This window comes from Schistocerca cancellata, chromosome 2 (genome assembly GCF_023864275.1).
Source record: "Schistocerca cancellata isolate TAMUIC-IGC-003103 chromosome 2, iqSchCanc2.1, whole genome shotgun sequence".
In the NCBI taxonomy this organism is placed as follows: Eukaryota; Metazoa; Arthropoda; class Insecta; order Orthoptera; family Acrididae; genus Schistocerca; species Schistocerca cancellata.
The window spans coordinates 920,091,889-920,112,273 of record NC_064627.1 but is presented as its reverse complement, the minus strand read 5'-3'; the positions used below and the strand labels follow the sequence as shown (position 1 = coordinate 920,112,273).

The window sequence follows — 20,385 nt, the reverse complement described above, 5'->3', positions numbered from 1 at the left end:
GCAATGTTAAAGATGCCTTCCATCTGATAATGATGGTGTATCATTTGAAATGCGTAGTGGATCCTGTAGTTTTCTCACGTACAAAGCCAATAGTATTTCCATTCATTTGGTTCTGAAGTCATGCCTATTACTTGTCAGTTATTTTTGACCCTAGCAAGGCAACAAATAACAGAAATCCCGTTTGTATCTGAGAAAAGGCCGCCCACACCTCTCCGATGGCCGCGCGGGGTAGCCGTGCGGTCTGAGGCGTCTAGTCACGGCTCGTGCTGCTCCCCTCGTCGGAGGTTCGAGTCCTCCCTCGGGCATGTGTGTGTGTGTGTGTGTGTGTGTGTGTGTGTGTGTGTGTGTGTGTGTGTGTCTGTGTGTGTGTGTGTGTGTTGTCCTTAGCGTAAATTAGTTTGATTAGTGTATAAGCCTAGGGACCAATGACCTCAGTAGTTTGGTCCCATAGTCCTTACCCAAAATTTCTAATTTTCCTCTCCGATGAAGGACGTTGATGTCGCGTATATTGCTGTAGGGCCACCGGCTCCCAACAATTGCTTAGATTACTATATTGTTCCTGGCATAAAGTGATGACACACCTCTCACTCAAAATAAAAAACCAACGCACAAAATATGTAAAGTTGTCCAAACTTTGCGCAGATAATCGATTCCACATTTGCCTCTGTTTAGCATTCAGCAAGCGCTGCACACGTCTTGCACACTTCGTTGTGATGTGCCGAAGGCGTGAGCTATTTCATAGACCTGTTATCGCTGGACTTTGAATATCACATCGTGCACTACTTCGTTATTATGTTTAAGTTTGTTATGACCTTCACATGTGTCATCGTCGTGGAAAGTAGTGTAAGTTTGAATTTCAACACGTACCACCACAATAGAAACAAAATTTTATTGATATCAGCAGTACATGTGAGTCAGGTGGAGAAATCTGTATCTAAACTGGTAGAACGCAAGTAAATGAAAGTGTGGCACTACGAACGGGCTGTGAAGTGGAGACAGCGATACAGGCCATCTGCTACAGCGAGGTTCACAGCAGGTGGCGTGACGCAGCCCGTGCTGGCGTTGGTGGCAATGCGAGTGGATGCGACAGTCGGCAGACGACTCACCACGGCTTGCTGGAAAAACGCCTTTAGCACTGCACGCTCGTGACTTACCACTTGGCTGTTTTACATCGCCGTTTGCTTCGGCACTCGAAAACTAATCGATACTGCCACTACCGCCTGCTGAATTTTCGAGGAATTAGCATCTGGCCGTTGCTGATGGTTGTTCGTCACAGTGCGCTGTCGTTTGTGCAGTTGGATTGCATTTTGGTGCACGTGGTGGAGAACCTAGACAGTATTTTTCAAGGGCCAGTCCATGAAAATTTTAGGTAGTTACACGTGCACAACAGAGATCCCGGATATTTGCTTTCAGAACCAAATCTACCAAGCGTATCATTGACGCACACTTTATAATCGAATTCATAGCTCCTCTGTACCTTTCTCCTACTTTTCCGAACTGTACTGTAGATCTGCTGCATACACCGATGGATGCAGTTGTAGTCACGGGACGCCTTACAGCGATTAAAAGCATGTGCTCGTATTATTATCGAGTGGGATTGAAACCCATTTTCATTCAGCTTGATTTGGACGTCTCATATCTACTTTATACGATTGCGAAGAGCGTACCCAGTATCACGAGTTAGGATAGCGACGTGGTGAGGGGGATGGACGGACGTCATTTTCATGTAGAGAGACGAAATACACTCCCGGAAAAAAATAGTGCATCCTCTTAGAGGTTTCCAACTTACTCAGGATTTATTGTTGCAACATTGTATGTGATGCTGCCTCCACGGGTGACAGTGCAAGCGCTAACTCTGGCATCCAGTCATCGCACAGTTGGCGAATACGTCCTGGAATACGTTATGCCACGTCTGCTCGAACTTTCACGTAGTTCTGTCAGAGTTGTAGGATAATGAGGCGCACGAGTCACTTCTCGTTAAATCGTATCCCATATGTGCTCAGCCGGCCGCGGTGGTCTAGCGGTTCTAGGCGCTCAGTCCGGACCCGCGCGACTGCTACGGTCGCAGGTTCGAATCCTGCCTCGGGTATGGATGTGTGTGATGTCCTTAGGTTAGTTAGGTTTAAGTAGTTCTAAGTTCTAGGGGACTGATGACCACAGATGTTAAGTCCCATAGTGCTCAGAGCCATTTGAACCATTTGAACCATATGTGCTCAATTGGCGAGGGGAAGTCCAGAGATCGTGCTGGCCAGGGAAGTTGTTGCATGTCTTGCAGAGAACATTGAGTTTCACGGGCAATGTCCTCTTGGAACAACACATCACCACCTCGCTGCAAAAACGGCAAGAGAACGGGCGTAACAACATTCTGCACGCGCCGAGCGCTGGTTAGCGTCCCCGCTCCCCCACTCCCAGAAACACCAAAAACGATCGAGAGTTGTAGTTTATCGCACTCCAGACCACTAGATCTGGGCTGGTGTCCGTGTCTCTTGGTCGAATACACTCCACGAGACAGCAGCGTTCACCAGGTCTGTGTCGTACGCATGAACGACCATCACTTGCGTGCAAGCAGAATCTGCTTTCATCGGTGAAGACCACGACGCGCCATTCCATCGTCCAAGTGATCGTTTGACAACATCAATCGAGCCGTGCCCATCGATACTGTGGGATGAGTGGAAGACGGGCCAGAGGATGTGCGTGCCCGTAGTCCCACCGTTAATAATCGGTTTGCAAAAGTTTGTTTGTGTTGACACGCCTGGGCTCATAAGCCCTCTTATCTGTGCTGAGGTAGCTATACGATCTGCCACTGTAGCCTTTTACAATACGACTATCCTGGCGGCCGTCTGTGCTGCGTGGACGTGCAGAACCTTCTTTGGTGTGAGAACATTAAGGTAACCACTGATACCAGTATCATTGCACAAGTGGGATAGCACGTCCAAATTATGTGGCAGTTGTCCAAAAGACCATCCCGTCACTCGGAAGGCCACAATTTGGCCTCTTCCAAACTCGCTCAGTTGGCTGTATGAAGCCTCCGTGGCATAGTTGCCTGCTTGCTTCACACGTTTGCACCGCACTGACCCTTTTGGTTGTAAGCGTTCCCTATTAAAGGGCAGAGACAGATAGCGCTGTGGTAGCTATCTCTACGCTGTCTGTTGACGGACTACGCTGAAACCAGTATCAGTACATCTATTACACCCAGGTGGCATATGCTGTCATCGGATCAAAATCGACATCGTCTTTCCAGGTGCACTAATTTTTTCCGGCAGTTGAATTGTGAGATTTTTCGACGAATGGGTCTGGGTGCAACTAGGCAGTATCCGTGTCAAGTTCTGGCTTTCTTCAAATTGATACTGAAATGATCCGTTTGACAGTTGGCGGGGCAGGATTTGAGTTCGTGAAGATTTGCGTTTCAGGGAGAGATGAGATGAATCCAGACTGTAGCGCCTAGAACCGCTCGGCCACCCCGGCCGGCTATAAGGACAACAGGAGAAGGGTGACTTGATAGGCAGGTGAAGAATATCAATTGAAGACTGGATAGCATTTACCGAACGTCTGCTAGCTGCTTTAAAACAATGTTTGGGAGAATTAATCTGTGCACGATATTCACAAATTAATTAATATTTCATGGCGATAAAGTAACAGAAGTAAAACAAACTTCTATTCATCAGGAGAGGCATTTCCGATACGATACCAATGTATTAATGCCACAAAAGTAGAATTTTGGCGTTATAAATTGAAAATTTGCTGAAGGCCGTTTTTCAGTAATATTCCAGTGCTGCATCTTTTCCCGATCGACAGGTGCTTGCAGTGATTGAAGAGCACTAGTTGACTGGCGATATGACTAGCGAATATAACAGCCTAATGGCTGCAATTATATTTCTTTGATGAACGATTCGATTTAACTTGTATTTGCTGCATAATATCTGTTTTCCTTCGCACTAGTTTTTGCATAAAATCACAAACTTCAGACGCTGTCACATATTTTCTTCAGGGGAGTCATGTAATGTCTAAAGGCACACTTCATATGCTTTTGCGAGTTATTACAGGAATCACGGAGTAAAGAACGCGTTTATATCCGTTGTATTTTGGTAAGGACTTGAGTGTACTAGTGCTCATTTTGGTCGTCGTTGATGACCCATAATCGAACTTATTTGGTGGTCAACATGTCTCGGTTTCCGTTATCGCACAGTCTCTCACTTCGCTGAAATAGTCTCCATCTAATGGCATTTAAGAATATCCAACATTTTCGATAAATGGTATATCTAATGCGATGATCTTTAAACGTAAATCCTAGTGAGATATCAGATCTGTTTCTGCCTTGTTGTTTTATTTATTTATTTTTTTTAATTGACACACCTAGCTGCTTTCTGAATCGTCCTTGGTTCAAAATTTTCCTCCTGGCACGTAGCTTGATCGTGTAATAACGATGCATAATATGTAACGTGAATACCATCATGGCTTAACTCGATTTGACGATGCTGGAAAAATGCCCTGCAGTTATCTTATTTCGAAATAAATATCGAAGTTAGCAAATACTGAATTTCCAACACAGTTCCGAACATAAAATATTATCAAACGTAGTCAACATTAAAACCGCCTTCTATGCACATAGTCCGAACTCTACTATTCATGTCTGACATCAATAGCCAACTTAGGACTGTGTGCATATGCAAGTGATTTTAATTTACATTTACTACAGTGAAGTTGGTCACACACTGACCGAAATCTAGATATGCAATAAACATCATTTGCAACTTATTGCTTTACCCTTTACTACTGCAATGAATACAGTCTCTGGGCACAACGGTTTTCCTGAGGATTCAAACCTGATAGATGTACTGGAGTTTAAAAGTGGATTGACTCGTATCGTAAGCCGACCGGTGTGGCCGTGCGGTTCTAGGCGCTTCAGTCTGGAACCACGTGACCGCTACGGTTGCAGGTTCGAATCCTGCCTCGGGCATGGATGTGTGTGATGTCCTTAGGTTTAAGTAGTTCTAAGTTCTAGGGGACTGATGACCACAGATGTTAAGTCCCATAGTGCTCAGATCCATTTTTGAACTCGTATCGTAACAGTACACGCATTAGCTCTTTATGGAACAAAAGTAAACGAAGGAAACCGTTACACTTTTTCCGCGTATGTATTACTTGTAACCACACCGTTTTTTGTCACAACACATGACGTCAATTTGTGGAATGATTGCTTGTCCACACTAAACTTTGTGGGGCGGGCAGATGAAGGAACGTTTGAAAAAGGAGGAGGTCTTAAATGTTTTTAAATGCCTTAACGAAATGTTTGTGCTTTTATGTTTGAGCAATGCCACGTGGTGTCCGCGTTAGAACTCACAAAGGAGGGGGGGGGGGGGGAAAGAGAGAGAGAGAGAGAGAGAGAGTGAGTCATCCACTTGTTTCGGCTACCTTCCCACCATATAAAACGTTTTCTGAAATCTTCAGCTGTGATAATGCTGTGATTTTTCTTTGTTCTACTCGTATTTCTGTCGGCACAACTGCGTCTTCTCAACTCGTTCTTCGTTCACAATAGTAAGGAAAAGGTCAGCTGGTACTGGTTCTGATGAATAGGGAGCTAGCAACTACTCTTTTATGTTTTTGCTGAAACGTGTTGATAGCGAAAAGCAGTGTTGGTCGGGGCATTAGCAGACTTTCACCATATACCCAAAAGTTGTACGTTTGCGTCACTCATATATATACGTAATCTGATCAGAACATTCAGATAAAAGGTATGCGCTCTGCAGTACTCAGAAATATCGTCAGTCGTCCAGCAGACTCTTGGTAGATAGTATTTATAAACGAAGTATCATCGCCATTTTGTGATGTCAAAGGGTGGCTAGGTCGAGATTGGCCTTAGAAACAGTCCCCCCTACTTTTTTTTGAAATGTGAAAATCAGTCGTATGTCATAGATGATATTGCTTAGCGCATTTTATTTAAATGGTTCTCCCGGAACTGCTGCAGCCTGAGCTACAAATTTTCCTGGAAGGTGACAAAACTTGACGCACTATCATTTGAGAAAGTGTAGGCGTACCACAGCGTCAAACACCAGCTAAGGCAGTGCCGCACATTGTAGGCTTTCTACCGCTCACTACCTCGCCGAGATCACTAACGCACACAGACGAACTCCCTGCCCTCAAGTGAGTCTCGGATCGGAGATAAGCCGGTTCGGATTCTGGTGGCGTTGGCGTAGAGTCCCTGATCATCAGTCTTTGCGCCAATGTCCTAGATTGAACTCCCCACGTTTCCGCAGTGTCTCATGAAGTGAGCGCATTTGGTAATGATCCGGCCGTCGGACAGAGGCGTTAACTCTGCGGCCCCCGTGGTGCTATGCGAGAGCCGGCCGAAGTGGCCGTGCGGTTAAAGGCGCTGCAGTCTGGAACCGCAAGACCGCTACGGTCGCAGGTTCGAATCCTGCCTCGGGCATGGATGTTTGTGATGTCCTTAGGTTAGTTAGGTTTAACTAGTTCTAAGTTCTAGGGGACTAATGACCTCAGCAGTTGAGTCCCATAGTGCTCAGAGCCATTTGCTATGCGAGAGGAGAAGGCTACGTGCCGGCACCGGATCTTTCCCTTCTCTTATCATCATCATACATCACAAACGTGACACCACACTGCACACTCATCCATTACACTCTACTACACTCCCCATATACACATAAGACACAACTCCCTCATATCCGCAAGGAAATCCAGTGTGCGTGGCGGAAGAAATCCTTTTCCTTCTAGGCGGCTGAACCTATCCCTTGGTGTGTCCCAGACAACAATGCTGCACTTTACATAAAATAGTGACAGCTTTGAGTAAAATTCTATAACCAGGAAATTTTTGTGTGCCTTGGCGTTAATACGCACAGATATAAGTAACATTCATGCGGAAGGATAAAAAGTCTCCTGATTTAATTGTGCTGTTACCTTCTGGCCAAAGAAGAGTGACATTTCCTTCCAGTATTACTGCAGTGAAACAATTTGTGAACTCTTTATTTTTTGTTGCACAGTACACTTTAGGAAAGTAAAGTACCTAGATGTACCGCTGATGTGTTTCGTGTCTTGTTGCAGTGAAAGTTCCGCAGATCACGAAGATCCTGAACGCTAAGAGCGCGGAGGGAATCAGCTTTGCGAGTGTTTTGCTGGAACTATCCGCCATCACTTCCAGCGCCTCCTACAGCTTCACCCGGGGATTTCCATTCAGGTGAGTACCATACCATGACAGACATCTGGTCAGTCTGGACACATTGGCCAGTTCTGATGTTTCTCTGTGCAGAACTTCATGATTGATCTACCTAATCGGCAAAAAGAGGCGGAGGTGTATGACGTATATAAAAGGCAATGTCCTGACTGGCTGCCTCATCATCGCACACCTCAAACTGCTAAGAACAGAAACTTGAAATTGGAATAGGGTATTGTTCTTATTCTGTAAGCATCATTTAAGAAGGGATTTTTCGAAATTCTACCCCTAAGGATGTGAAACAGGAGATGAGAGGTTTTTTTGAAAATATGTTGCTATTAAGGCAATTTTGAAGCTAGACCTACGAAAAGTAGTGCTTGGTTTCTCTATCAGTAGTAAAAAAATACATATTTCAACATTTTTGAAACTTTTAACCCCTATGGGGTGAAATAGGGGATGAAAAATTTTGAGAAAATATTTCGATACATTAAAAAAATTTTAAAGCTAAATCGATGAAAACTGGTGTATCACGTCACAGTTAGATATAGAGAAATATGCGTTAATGGATGAAAGTTTGTATGTAAATATTAACGCAAAAGTTATAATTAACAAAAATCATGGACTCTAGGTACCAGAATCGCTTTTTTTTTTTTTTTTTTTTTGGCGGGTGTATACGGTGTATACGCCACAGAAAAACGAGCTACTATCTATCTCTTGTCATACATCATTTTGTGTTCGTCGGCCACTGCTATTTAATTGTAGTAATAATGTGCGCCGAGCTGCTGAACACATCTGTTGTGAGCAGTGCGAATCATCTAGTCAGTACAAGTTTTCCCACAAAGGAAAGGGATTTTGTAAACACTGGACCACCTTAGTTCTAGATCATGTTCAACCGAGCCATCGAAAGCTCTGGTCTTGGCTGGCGAACGAAACACAATTTTGGTATATTTTTTCTAAATCCTTTCTACCTTTAAAGACACTGGTACGCTCTGAGCATGTGGTAGCAGCCGCGTCGGAGGTAGCGTAAGCCTCCCGACATACGTACTCTGTAGGACTAATCGTTTCTGTCAGCTGTCACCCTTGTGGCACTGTACCTTCACGTTATGACTGGATACAAAATTTTTGGAAGTTGGTTGCATATGCAGAGGGAAGAGCACAGGTCGGCCCTGCAAGTCTGATGAAAATGTCGAGCGTATACGAGACGCAGTCATACGGAGATCTCGGAAGTCCACAAGACGGGCAGGTCAGGAACTGAAATTTTTTCGAACAACGGTGTGGCCTGTTCTGAAACGACGCCTGCGTATGAAGCCTTACAAGCTGCAATTACTGCAGCAATTGCGTCCCGGCAACCATAACAGAAGGTACGAATTTTCCATTTCGATTGTCCAGGATATAGCAGAGGACATTTTATTCCCGAACGACTCACCTTTTCGGAGGAATTGACGTTTCATCTATCGGTTGAAGTAAACGGCCATAACGTAAGAATCTGAGACTCACAAAATCCTGTCTTCGTCGTCGAACATGAAAGACAATAATCGAAACTGAATGTGTTTTGTACCATTTCTGTTTACAAAGTAATGGACCTTTCTTTTTTGCAGAGGAAACTAATTGGAATGTTACATCTCGACATGCTGCAAAATTGGTTGTTTCCCCGACTTCTCGAGGATTCCAGTTACTTAATTTTTATGCATGACTGCGCCCCGCCTCACTTACGATGTGACGTTATCTTAACAAAACCATCTCATAACGATGAATTGGAAGAGGTGGACAACCAAGTTCTTGTCCATTGTTTTTGCCCTCCCAGGTCACCAGACCTCGCAACTTGCGAATTTTTCTGTGGGGGTACATGAAAGATACTCTTTTTCACCTATGGCAGCTACTCTTTGATTGACAAATCGAGTTATTCAAGTTGTCGAATTAGTAAACAGGAACTTGTTGAACAGTGAGTGGTTTGAAATGGATACCATTTAGATTTTCTCGAGCAATGCATAGTGTATGCTATAGTCTGTGCGAGCGTAAGACTTCGAACTTCCCTCTATCCAGTGACACGCGCAATGTGTTTCTATCTTGCACAGTTTGTAATAAACAACTAAAATCTATTCTTTCTTTTTGAGTCACCCTTTATTTAACCCTGACTAAAATTATATGTGCTTTAAGAGTGGAGGAGAGACCGCCGTTGTAATTGAGATGAAAGCGGATTTTCTGAAGACATTTCTTACAAACTGGAATATTCCCTTTGTCAGCTACCTCAGAGGTATGAGGATTTTATCCTTAAATTCCAGCATAGTGTGGCACTCTGCAAAGCTTTCACTTAGCGGAGTATTCAGAGCATTTATGTAACGCCAGGTAATCTTCTCTTGTCGTTAGGTTACAACTAATTCTGGTAGGCGATAGCACCAAATGTAAATGTCTTACTGGCAGTAGATGGGGCTGAAACGTGGAGAATACTCGTGATCGAGAAACAGCTTAAGCATTTTGCAACTGCATCGCTGATTTTCCAAGACGCCCAAGTCTTTGATGTACTTCAAGCACTCTGTCGCGGAGCTGGGAGAATGGACGAAGGCAGTTCCAGCGCCGCCTGGGTGCGGAATTTTATCGCCCCTTCCGAGTTTCGTAGACTGAATTCATCATCTTAGCGCAAACGCACTCATTTTACGGTACCTCCTATGCTTTAGACACTGCAGATCGCAGTTTCGTTTTTCAGAGCCGAATACTCGGTTACAGCTCAACGTGGTTCTATTACCCAGCCAGCGTTTTGTTTTAGATCAGGGTGCTAAAAACACACATCAAAAAAAGTTTTGCATCACCCCAGTTCCCAGAACTCTTGAAGATAGACGTCGACTGTGGATGTTATATCACAGACACAGTCCTTTTGATTGTACAGAGATGTCACTAAACACGTCCAAAGATGTAAACAACCATACATGAGCAGCGCCTATGAGACGGAGGGGGTCTGACAGCCGATCAGTTCCAGTCATTCCACCAGGAAGGAGGTACATGGCTCGTGTTGTCTGTAGTTCAACCATGCCTAGACGGTCAATACCGCGGTTCGATCGCGTCCACTTGTTACATTGTGCCAGGAAGGGCTCTCAACAAGGGAAGTGTTCAGGCGTCTCGAAGTGAACCAAAACGATGATGTTCGGACATGGAGAAGATACAGAGAGACAGGAACTGTCGATGACATGTCTCGCTCAGGCCGCCCAAGGGCTACCACTGCATTGGATTACAGCTATCTATGGACTATGGCTCGAGGGAACCCTGACAGCAATGCCACCATGTTGAATAATGCTTTTCGTGCAGCCACAGGACGTCGTGTTACGACTCAAAAGTGTGTGCAATAGGCTGCATGATGCGCAACTTCACTTCCGACGTCCATGGGGAGTTCCATCTTTGCAACGACGACACCATGCAGCGCGGTACAGATGGGCCCAATAACATGCCGCATTGACCGCTAAAGATTGGCGTCACATTTCCTTCACCGATGAGGGTCACATATGCCTTCAACCAGACAATCGTCGGAGACGTGTTTGGAGGCAAGCCGGTCAGGCTGAACGCCTTAGACACAATGTCCAGCGAATGCATCCAGGTGGAGGTTCCCTGATGTTTTGGGGTGACGTTAAGTGGCGCCGACATACGCCGGTGGTGGCCATGGAAGGCGCCGTAACGGCTGTATGATACGTGAATGCCATCCTCCGACCGATAGTGCAACCATATCGGCAGCATAGTGGCGAGGCATTAGTCTTCATGGACGATAATTCGCGCCCCCATCGTGCACATCTTGTGAATGACTTCCTTCAGGATAACGACATCGCTCGACTAGAGTAGCCAGCACGTTCCCCAGACGTGAACGTTATCGAACATGCCTGGGATGGATAGAAAAGGGCTGTTTATGGACGACGTGACCCACCAACCACTCTGAGGGATCTACGCCGAATCGCCGTTGGGGAGTGGGACAGTCTGGACCAACAGTGCCTTGATGAACTTATGGGTAGTATGCCACAACGAATACAGTCATGCATCAATGCAGGAGGACGTGCTGCTGAGTGTTAGAGGTACCGGTATGTACAGCAATCTGGACCAGCACCTCTGAAGGTCTCGCAGAATGGTGGTACAGCATGCAGTGTGTATGTTTTCATGAGCAATAAAAAGGGCGGAAGTGATGTTTATGTTGATCTCTAATTCAGTTTTCTGTACAGGTTCCGGAACTCTCGGAACCGAGGTGATGCAAAACTTTTTTTGATGTATGTAGTTCACAGGAAAAGATGCATGTCGAAGGAAGGGACTTTGAGGCCAGTTAGCTGGGGAGTTAATTGAAAACTTTGCATTTCTGTTACATTTGTACTAACTAGGACAAAATTTTAGCTAGAAGTCGGCGGCTGTACATTCGAAGTTATGTTGCAAAAATCTCGTTTGCGGACCCATGTTTACTGGAACTTCTTGCATCTATTATCATATAGTTTCAAACCTGTCGGTCTTCATTATTAATTATGATATACCAGTTATAAGAAAAGATAACGCATCGAGTTTCTCGTGCAGAAACCGCATTTATTTGTCGGGTCTTCGTGAGAATATCGTGTTATGTGTCGTATAAGAAGGAGAAACATCTACGAGCACATGGTGGAATTCGACAGCAGCAGGGTCGTGGCAGATGGAGACTGCGGTTGTTGCACTGGAGTTTTACTGTTTTCGTTGTCCGCCTCCGTAGCTGAGTGGTCACTGCGGCTGACTGCCGTGCAGGGCGTCCAGGTTCGATTCCCGGCCGGGTCGGAGACTTTATCGGCTCGGGGACTGGGTATTGTGTCTTTCTCATCATCATTTCATTATCATCGACGCCCAAGTCGCGAAAGAGTCGCCAAATAAAAGAGACTTACACTAGACGGCGAACAACTCCAGATGGGGCCCACTGGCCGTACGCATCGTCATGCATGATCGTAACGGCCCCATGCGACTAGTGCCAGCAAGGGCAGACATTATTCTCTCTGCTATTGCATTCGTCATATAGGATCAGCAGCTGGCGTGATGGCATGCAGTGACATTGGGTACACAATACCATCGTCTCTGGTTCTCATTGCCGGTCATTTGGACAACGGACGCTACATTTCTACATATTAAGAACGGAGGCTGTGCCCTATCTCCGAGGTCAGCGTATCGTTATCTGTCAACAAGATAATGCAAGGCGCCATAGTGCCCGTTCTGTCCTTGGTTACCTCCATAAAGAGAGTGTTAGACTGTTTTCCGGGACACCACGATTTCCATAGCTCTCACCATTGAAAACATCTGCACCATGTTCCCCCCGAAGTCACTTACAAATTAAACTACGTATTCTTTCCACTATACTGTTAACGCTCAATATGTACGACTGTCTTATTTGCTAACCGTCATGGTGTTGCAGTTTTAGGGTTCAAATGGCACTGAGCACTATGGGACTTAACTGCTGAGGTCATCAGTCTCCTAGAACTTAGAACTAATTAAACCCAACTAACCTAAGGACATCACACACATCCATGCCCGAGGCAGGATTCGAACCTGCGACCTTAGCGATAGCGCGGTTCCAGACTGTAGCGCCTAGAACCGCTCGGTCATTCCGGCCGGCTGCAGTTTTAGGGGCCAATAGTGTAGACTCGCCAGCCTCGTGTGACGATGGCGAGAGCAGATTTTTTTTTCGCAGTGGGAGTATTTCGTGTTGAATAGAGTTCTAAGTCTAGTTTCTTCAGGAATAATGAATTCTGAAGTACCGTCTGTATGAAGTTAATATTTAAAGGAAACTGCGGGGAAAAAGTAATTGGTACACCTGGAAGGACAACGTCATTCCTGATCCGATCATGGCGTATGCCATCTGGGGATAGTAGACATACTGATAATGGTTTATACGTCGTCCGCTAACAGATAGCGTAGTGTCATAGCTACCAGAGCGCCATCTTTGTCCACCCTTTAATTGGGAGTGCTCGCAGTCAGAAGGCTCAGTCTGGTGCAGACGTGTGAAGCGAGCAGGCAACCATGCCACGGAGACCCACTCGTGCTTCATACAGCCAACTGAGCGAGTTCGAAAAGGGCCAAATTGTGCCCTTCTGAGTGGCGGGATGGTCTTTCCAGAGAATGGCTACACAAGTGGGACGTGTTGCGTCAGTTGTCCATCGATGCGGATATCAGTAAGCACGTAAACATCCTCATATCCGCAGATGAGGTTCTGGACGTCCACGCAGAACAGAAGTCCGCCAGGATCGTCGTATTGTAAAGGCAACATTGGCAGATCATACGGCTACCACAGCTGAGATAAGAGGGCTTTTGTGCCCAGACGTGTGACAATAACTGTTGCGAACTCAGTGTTACAGTTAGACTTTGGGCACGCACGCCTCTAGCCCGTCTTCCACTCATGCCATAGCATCGACGTTCACGGCTTGATTGGTGCCGCCAGATGAACACTTGGAAGATGGAATGGCGCGCTGCGGTTTTCAGCAGTGAGAACAGACTGTACGCAAGTTATGGTGATTTGCGTGTACAATGTAGACTCGGTGAACGCTGTCTCGGATAGCGCATTCGTCCAAGACACTCTGGCTCCACCACAGGCCTTATGGTCAGGGGTGAGATAAGTTAGAGCTCCCGACCACCTTTGGTGTTTCTGGAGGGGACGCTAACCAGCGCTCGGTACGTGCAGAATGTTGTTAGACCCGTTCTTTTGCCGTTCTTGCAACAGGGAGGTGATGCGTTGTTCCAGCAGGACAGTGCTCGTCCTCTTGTGAAACTCGACGTGCTCTGCAAGACGTGCAGCAACTTTCCTGGCTAGCACAATCTCCGGACATTTCTTCACTGGAGCACGTGTGGGATATATGCTAAGAGAAGGGACTCATTCAACTTGTCGACCAACAAGTTTTGGAGAAGTACGTGAGCAGATCGAGTAGCCGTGGCGTAACGTATCCCAGGACAGTATTTGCCATCTGTACAATCGACTGGATGCTAGAGACAGTGCCTGCATTGCCGCCTGTGGGGGTTACACCACGTACTAATATGGGTCGGTTGATTCGGGATAGGGGACCGAACAGCAGGCCATCGGTCCCAATGGATTACGGAAGGATGAGGAAGGAAGTCGACTGTGCCCTTTAAGGAACCATCCCAGCATTTTCCTAAAGCTATTTGGGGAAATCACGGGAAACCTAAATCTTGATGGCCGGACGCGGGTTTGAACCGTCGTCCACCTGAATGCGAGGCTGCTGTGCCAACCACTGCGCCACCTCGCTCGATGCTAGTAAGGGTGTTTCAGCATGGATAGATAGCTGGTTCATGGACTGTGCGGCTGGTCCCGGCGGAGGTTCGAGTCCTCCCTCGGGCATGGGTGTGTGTGTTTGTCCTTAGGATAATTTAAGTTAATTAGTGTGTAAGCTTATGGACTGATGACCTTAGCAGTTAAGTCCCATAAGATTTCACACACATTTGAACGCTTTTGAACAGATAGCTGGTACCTCAGAACCACTTACGCTGCTGACTTGTGAATGTAATCATTCGGCAGTGTAAAATTCCATGAATGTAGATAGGGACTGTCTATGTAGCATTAACCACATCTCTGCTTGGGTGGATTTAGGCCGAAACTGCACAGCAGAAGCAGAGTTACCGAATGGGGACTCACAATGCAGACACGAGCACAACCTCATCATCGTGGCAGTGTTTTGGCGCGAACCCCTTGCAGCCTTGCGATCGTTAGCCTAATTTCGCAGCCGTGCGTTTTTCACCGCCCGCCATTAGGTAGTCGCGGTCGCGGCAGCAGCGCGGCGGCGAGCAGCGGCAGCCGGCACAAAGCTCCCATACGAAATTGTGGGATCCCCGTCAAGCATATCGGATGGTGTGGTAAATTAATTTGAAATTGGTGCGGTGTTGAGATTATCTCGGCGGGGTGGCGGCGATTCATCACAGTTTGGCGGCCGCCCCGCGGGGGGCCCTCCGGCCCTCGCTGGGACTTGCGCGTCTGGCCTGGTCTTCAGAGGCCGCCGGCCGAGGCGCTCTGCACGGTAATTACCACGCCGCCTAGCTGCCCGCTGCCGCCCGCCGCCTGCGTCCACTCCAACTCTGCCCGCCGTCCGCCGTAATTTTTCGCTTAATTTGCTGATAGAGGCCGCTGCTGAGACGCCCGCTGTTGCGCCGGGCATGCTGCCGCCTCTAGCGACTGTTGTTGTTCTTGTAGTATGTCTACGTCTATTAGTCGAGCCCCAGTATTATTGCACCTGGGAGTGAGAGTGCTTCAGTCGGCTTATCGCGAGTAAGCGCGTAAGCGGGGTTGATAGTATATGCCTAACTGACCTGAAAGTATTGACAGTGCGGTGCGCTTTCTTTCGCTAGTCTCAAGTCACCACGTTTTTCCGACAATGGCCAAGTGCAGTAATATCATGGTTGGTTAGGCCGGTATTACACTATCAAATTTCTTTGTCAAAGATTTGATCAAATATTCCGTCAAATATATTTGACAAAGATATTTGACGTAGCGCTAGAAGGGGTATTACACTGTCATCATATTTTTCGTCGAAGTTCAAGATGTATGACAACAACAACTTATTAACCGCAGCAGTTGCACGTACCACAATTGCACTGTGTGCACCTGCGGAAGAGAAGCGGGGGAAAAAAAGTAAACATACATGGGTGAAGCCGTGGGTTTTACGACGACACGATAAAAGCATTCAGCAAAACTTGTTACGTGAGCGTATAGTGGAGGACGTCAAGTCGTACATCAAGTCGTACATCAATTACTTAAGAATGGATGAGCATACATTTCTGTATGTGCTCAATGAAGTGTATCCTCATATCACAAAGCACAATATTCACTTAAGAACTGCTACATCTGCAGATGACAGGCTCACTGTAACACTCCGATTCCGTGCTACAGGAGAGTGTTAGGTTAGGTTAGATCAGGTCAGGTCTCCAATCTTTTTAATCTATTTTTGTATTCAGCGTGCCTCACGTTGTAAAGCGCCTCATCAGCTTCATACATCTCTATTAATTTTGTAGTTGTCGGCACACACCAATTGTATTTACCGGCAATGTTTATTAAAACACTACAGACGACAGAATGTTACAGCGATGCTAGCGCTCCATGTGGTAACATGTCACATTGCAGTGAACAGAAGACAAGCGACTTCTTTTATCAAATCTACAGCGAGGCCCTAGATTTGATCAAATATTGGACGACATTTGACAAAGTTCCCTATTACACCATCAAATATCTTTGACAAAGATATTTGACAAAGAAATTTGATAGTGTAATATCGGCCTTAGTTCGTAAATACTCAGTAAGCAACTGTACTGTGCATGGCGGAGGGTACATCGTACCAGTATCATCCATTTTCTTTCATATTCCATTCGCGTATTGAATGAGGGAAATGTAACTCTGTATGCCTCTGTAAAGCGCTCTGATCTCTCTCACGTTGTTCTCGTAGAATCCTTCGCGACGTAAAGTTTGGCGGCAATGTCCACTGTCGTCTTCGAACACAGGTACTCAGGGGTTTCGCGATAACTGCGTCTGCTTTCTTGCAAGAAGTCCCGTTCACATTCACGAGGCATTTCTGTTTCACTTTCGTATGTGTGATGAAGACTTTTTACGACCCTTTCGATCTCTTCAAATTGCACATCTCCTAAATACTTACACTATGTGACGTGCTCAGGATGTTCACCATCCATTTTGTAATTAGGTACTACACGGTTCTTTGCTTTTATTGTAGCTGTTATCTTACATTTGTCCACATTCAAAGAGAGCTGCTATTCTTTACTCCATTTCTGCAGTTCCTCACGGTAGTCCAACGACGATACTTTCCTGTACACAACTGCATCGTCAAATGGCTCTGAGCACTATGGGACTTAACATCTGAGGTCATCTGTCCCCTAGAACTTAGAACTACTTAAACCTAACTAGCCTAAGGACGTCACACACATCCATGCCCGTGGCAGGATTCGAACCTGCGTCCGTAGCGGTCACGCGGTTCCAGACTGAAGCGCCTGGGACCGCTCGGCCACTCCGGCCGGCACTGCATCGTCAGTGAACTCTCCTATCGTGCTGCTGATCCTATCCGATGCATTGTTGTATATGCTAAATTAAAAAATTGTAGGTAAAACAAAGAAGTGCAAGCGAATCATCTCCACCCCAAACTGTACGGTTACTGTGTTCTGGGCCCTAAAAACAGTTTTGTTGATGGAATTAATGTAACTTGGCACGACCATCGCTGCAGCCCCATGCAGTGTGACTCTTCAACGTCTACGTAGGTCAGTTTAGAACAACCGACAAGGAATGTCGTCATCAGACTCGTCCTTCGTGACAGCACTCCGTCGCACAATGCAGTTATGATAAAGACGCCCTTGCACCGTTTTCGACGGGAAGTGTTTGATCACCAAAGGACGTGGATCCCTATGATTTTCACCTCTTCGCTCGCATTAAAAGCTGGCTGGGAGGACAGGATTGTGGCACAGACAACGAGCTTCAGACCAGCGTAGAAAATAGGCTGTAAGCACAGGCAGTTGCCTTCTATGAAGAGCGGATTGGAAAGTTGGTACCTTGTTATGACAAATGTCTAAGTCGGAGCGGCGGCTATCAGAGACGTAGCTGGAAGGTATAGCAAAATATTGCGAATACATTTTTAATTTTCTCTGTTGTTTCCATTTCGCGTCTGATCGGACATTGGGGCGGGTTGGGGGAGGGAAGAAGAGCCCTAGTACTTTTGTTTCTGTGGAACATCCGCTTTCCAGCTTACGTATTGAGTTTTAATAGACGTGTATTCTTCAGGCCAGTCATATATACGTGCGACGTGATCGTTGCTTGGCTAGTAGACGACGATGTGATTGGTGGTGGTCGCCGTCGTTGCTGTAGTATCGGTATACAGGAAGTTTCCAATAACTCAGGTGCGGATTATTCGTGGATAGTTCAGCGATTTTCGAAACACTGAAAACGAAGACTGAAATATTCCGTTATAATCGTAGTTCCGTTTAAACCACAAATTTCGGGTTATGGAGACGAAGGTGACGAAAATATACGCGAGTGGTTAAATAGCAGTGTCTACGAACCGGGATTTGGGCAGCTAAGGGACGCAGACATAGCGAACCCCTGCGTGGTTATCATGCACATCGAAGCGCTCAAATGCGTTGATCTTATATTAGAGCATTCAGGGCGAAATTCGTTTCACTGTACCGATGCTTTGACTCTCCGGATAATGAGAACCATTGTGTGTGAATGAGTGAATGAAAAACAGAAGCAGAAAAAAAATGAATGCTGAATGACCAAAAGTGGAGTGGAAGCAAGTGACACGAAGTGTAATTCTGTAAATAAGTTGGCAGTTTCCAGCGAGTAAAGCGAAAGTAATGCAGTGGGCTTTCGAATGTAACAAGCAGCATGCTTTGTGATTATAGTTAGTAACAATTTCCGGTGAAAAATGTTGATTTTGTATTATTTGTATTATTCGGGTGGTGGTGGTGGTGGTGGTGGTGGTGGTGGTTGTGGTGGTGGTGGTTGGGATTGGTTTGTGGGGCGCTCAACGACGCGGTTGTCAGCGCCTGTATAAATTTCCAATCTTTTCACAGCCCACTCTCGCCACTTTCCGGAATGATGATGTAATGATGAGGACAACACAAACGTCGAGTCCCTGGGCGGAGAAAACCCCCTAACCTGCCGGGAATCAACCGCTGGACCCCGTGATTCAGAGGCAGCAACGCTAACGACTAGACCACGAGCTACGGATTGCGCTCTAGGATCTGCATTAATCCTGTTAATCGGGAGATTGCTATAGTTATTTATAGTCGTGGTGGTGATGAGGGAGGGTGAGGGTTCATAGTGATTATGAAAGTGATTGTTTTCGTGGTGTGATGAAAAGGATCATTTTCATAGTGGTATTGGTTAGTGTCGACTTCAGTAGTAGTGGCCTTTTATGTGCTATTAATATGCAGCGGAAAAAGTGTAACGTGAAATAGAGCGTACCGAAATAGTTTATCATGTTGAACGATACGGGGGAAAAACTGTTATTCCGATGTCTCGAATTTTTATAAAGAACGATAATTACATTTTCTTCTAAAATTTACTGTTGTAGTTGTACAATATATTACTGTTTATCAGGAATTAGTTTTTGTAGTCAGTTCTTTCCAGCATCAAATTTCGGCAAATTGTTTTTACCGAGTATCCTTATATTCATTCCATTCGAATGCGTATCTAAATAGCTGTTCATACTTTTCATAACATTCCACGTTTCTCGTATGGTGGGGACAGAAATTGAAATCTTTATTTCATTGTCAGATTCGTTGATATTGTTACTTCGATTCTATCTTTTGAACTGTGAAAGATTTCCAAACTGTCATCGACTGTCATAAGCGACGCTGCACGTGCGTCGTTGTCGACTGCAACAAATTCAGCAAATGATTATACAGGACAATATGATAACGTGAAAATTTCTAATTCCACCGTCTTTGCGCAACCAGTTGCAGTGTCTACGTTAAAAACGAAACGAAATGATTTCACAAAAAACTGACTTATTTCGACATACAGTTCACACTCATCAGCGAATTTGAAAACTGCCTAAAGTGTTTTGACGATTGCATTTCGGGCAAAATAAACCTAACATTGGAAGAGGGGCACTTATTGTTTACTTCGTTCGCTCTAACAAAAATAAACAAATAAATAAACCAAATCTGGATGACTTAGCGAGTTATACGTCCGAGAAGCGAAGTCTTTCCGTGCTAAATTGTTTCGCGTTAGGCAAACGGTTTCCCGTTGGCATCTTCGTACAGATGCAGAAATACTGTCACGTGGTTGCCGTCGATACAGGAACAACTCAGCATAACGTCTTTGTGGTGCTCTTTCATTGCTTTCAGTTAACCCATAAGCGAAGTGCTTATGGACTAATTCCTCAGCGGTAAACTTACCCATACTGCCGTGTATCACTGTTAAAATAAAACTAACGGAAGGTAAAGTGGGCAGTACCGTTGTGAACAACGTAAGCGAATGGAACAGATGCTAAAAGACATAGGAATAAGAAATCAAAGAAATAAATATATCTGTAAAGAAGCACCAGAGACAACTCCCAGAACAACATCCGAAATTTTGTCAGTGGAGTCCACATTTACACTGTATTTGATCTTTATAATTAGTGTAATTGCTATACAGGGTGTCCCAAACTTTTAAGGTCAAAATTACACAATACGTAGACAACCATCAGATAAGTGTTAAGGAAAAAATGGTTCGAAATGAATATTTTGGGCTATTC

The 20,385-nt window shown here is 45.5% G+C and overlaps 1 protein-coding gene across 1 annotated transcript in view; it reads left to right on the top strand.

The window, feature by feature from the left end:
- Window positions 1-20,385, top strand: part of LOC126162861 (mannose-P-dolichol utilization defect 1 protein homolog) — a 378,986-nt gene that overhangs the window by 108,094 nt on the left and 250,507 nt on the right. Inside the window, exon 3 of the mRNA XM_049919638.1 lies at window positions 7,057-7,189. Coding sequence (XP_049775595.1) covers window positions 7,057-7,189 — 133 coding nt within the window. The remainder of the gene's footprint in view (window positions 1-7,056; window positions 7,190-20,385) is intronic.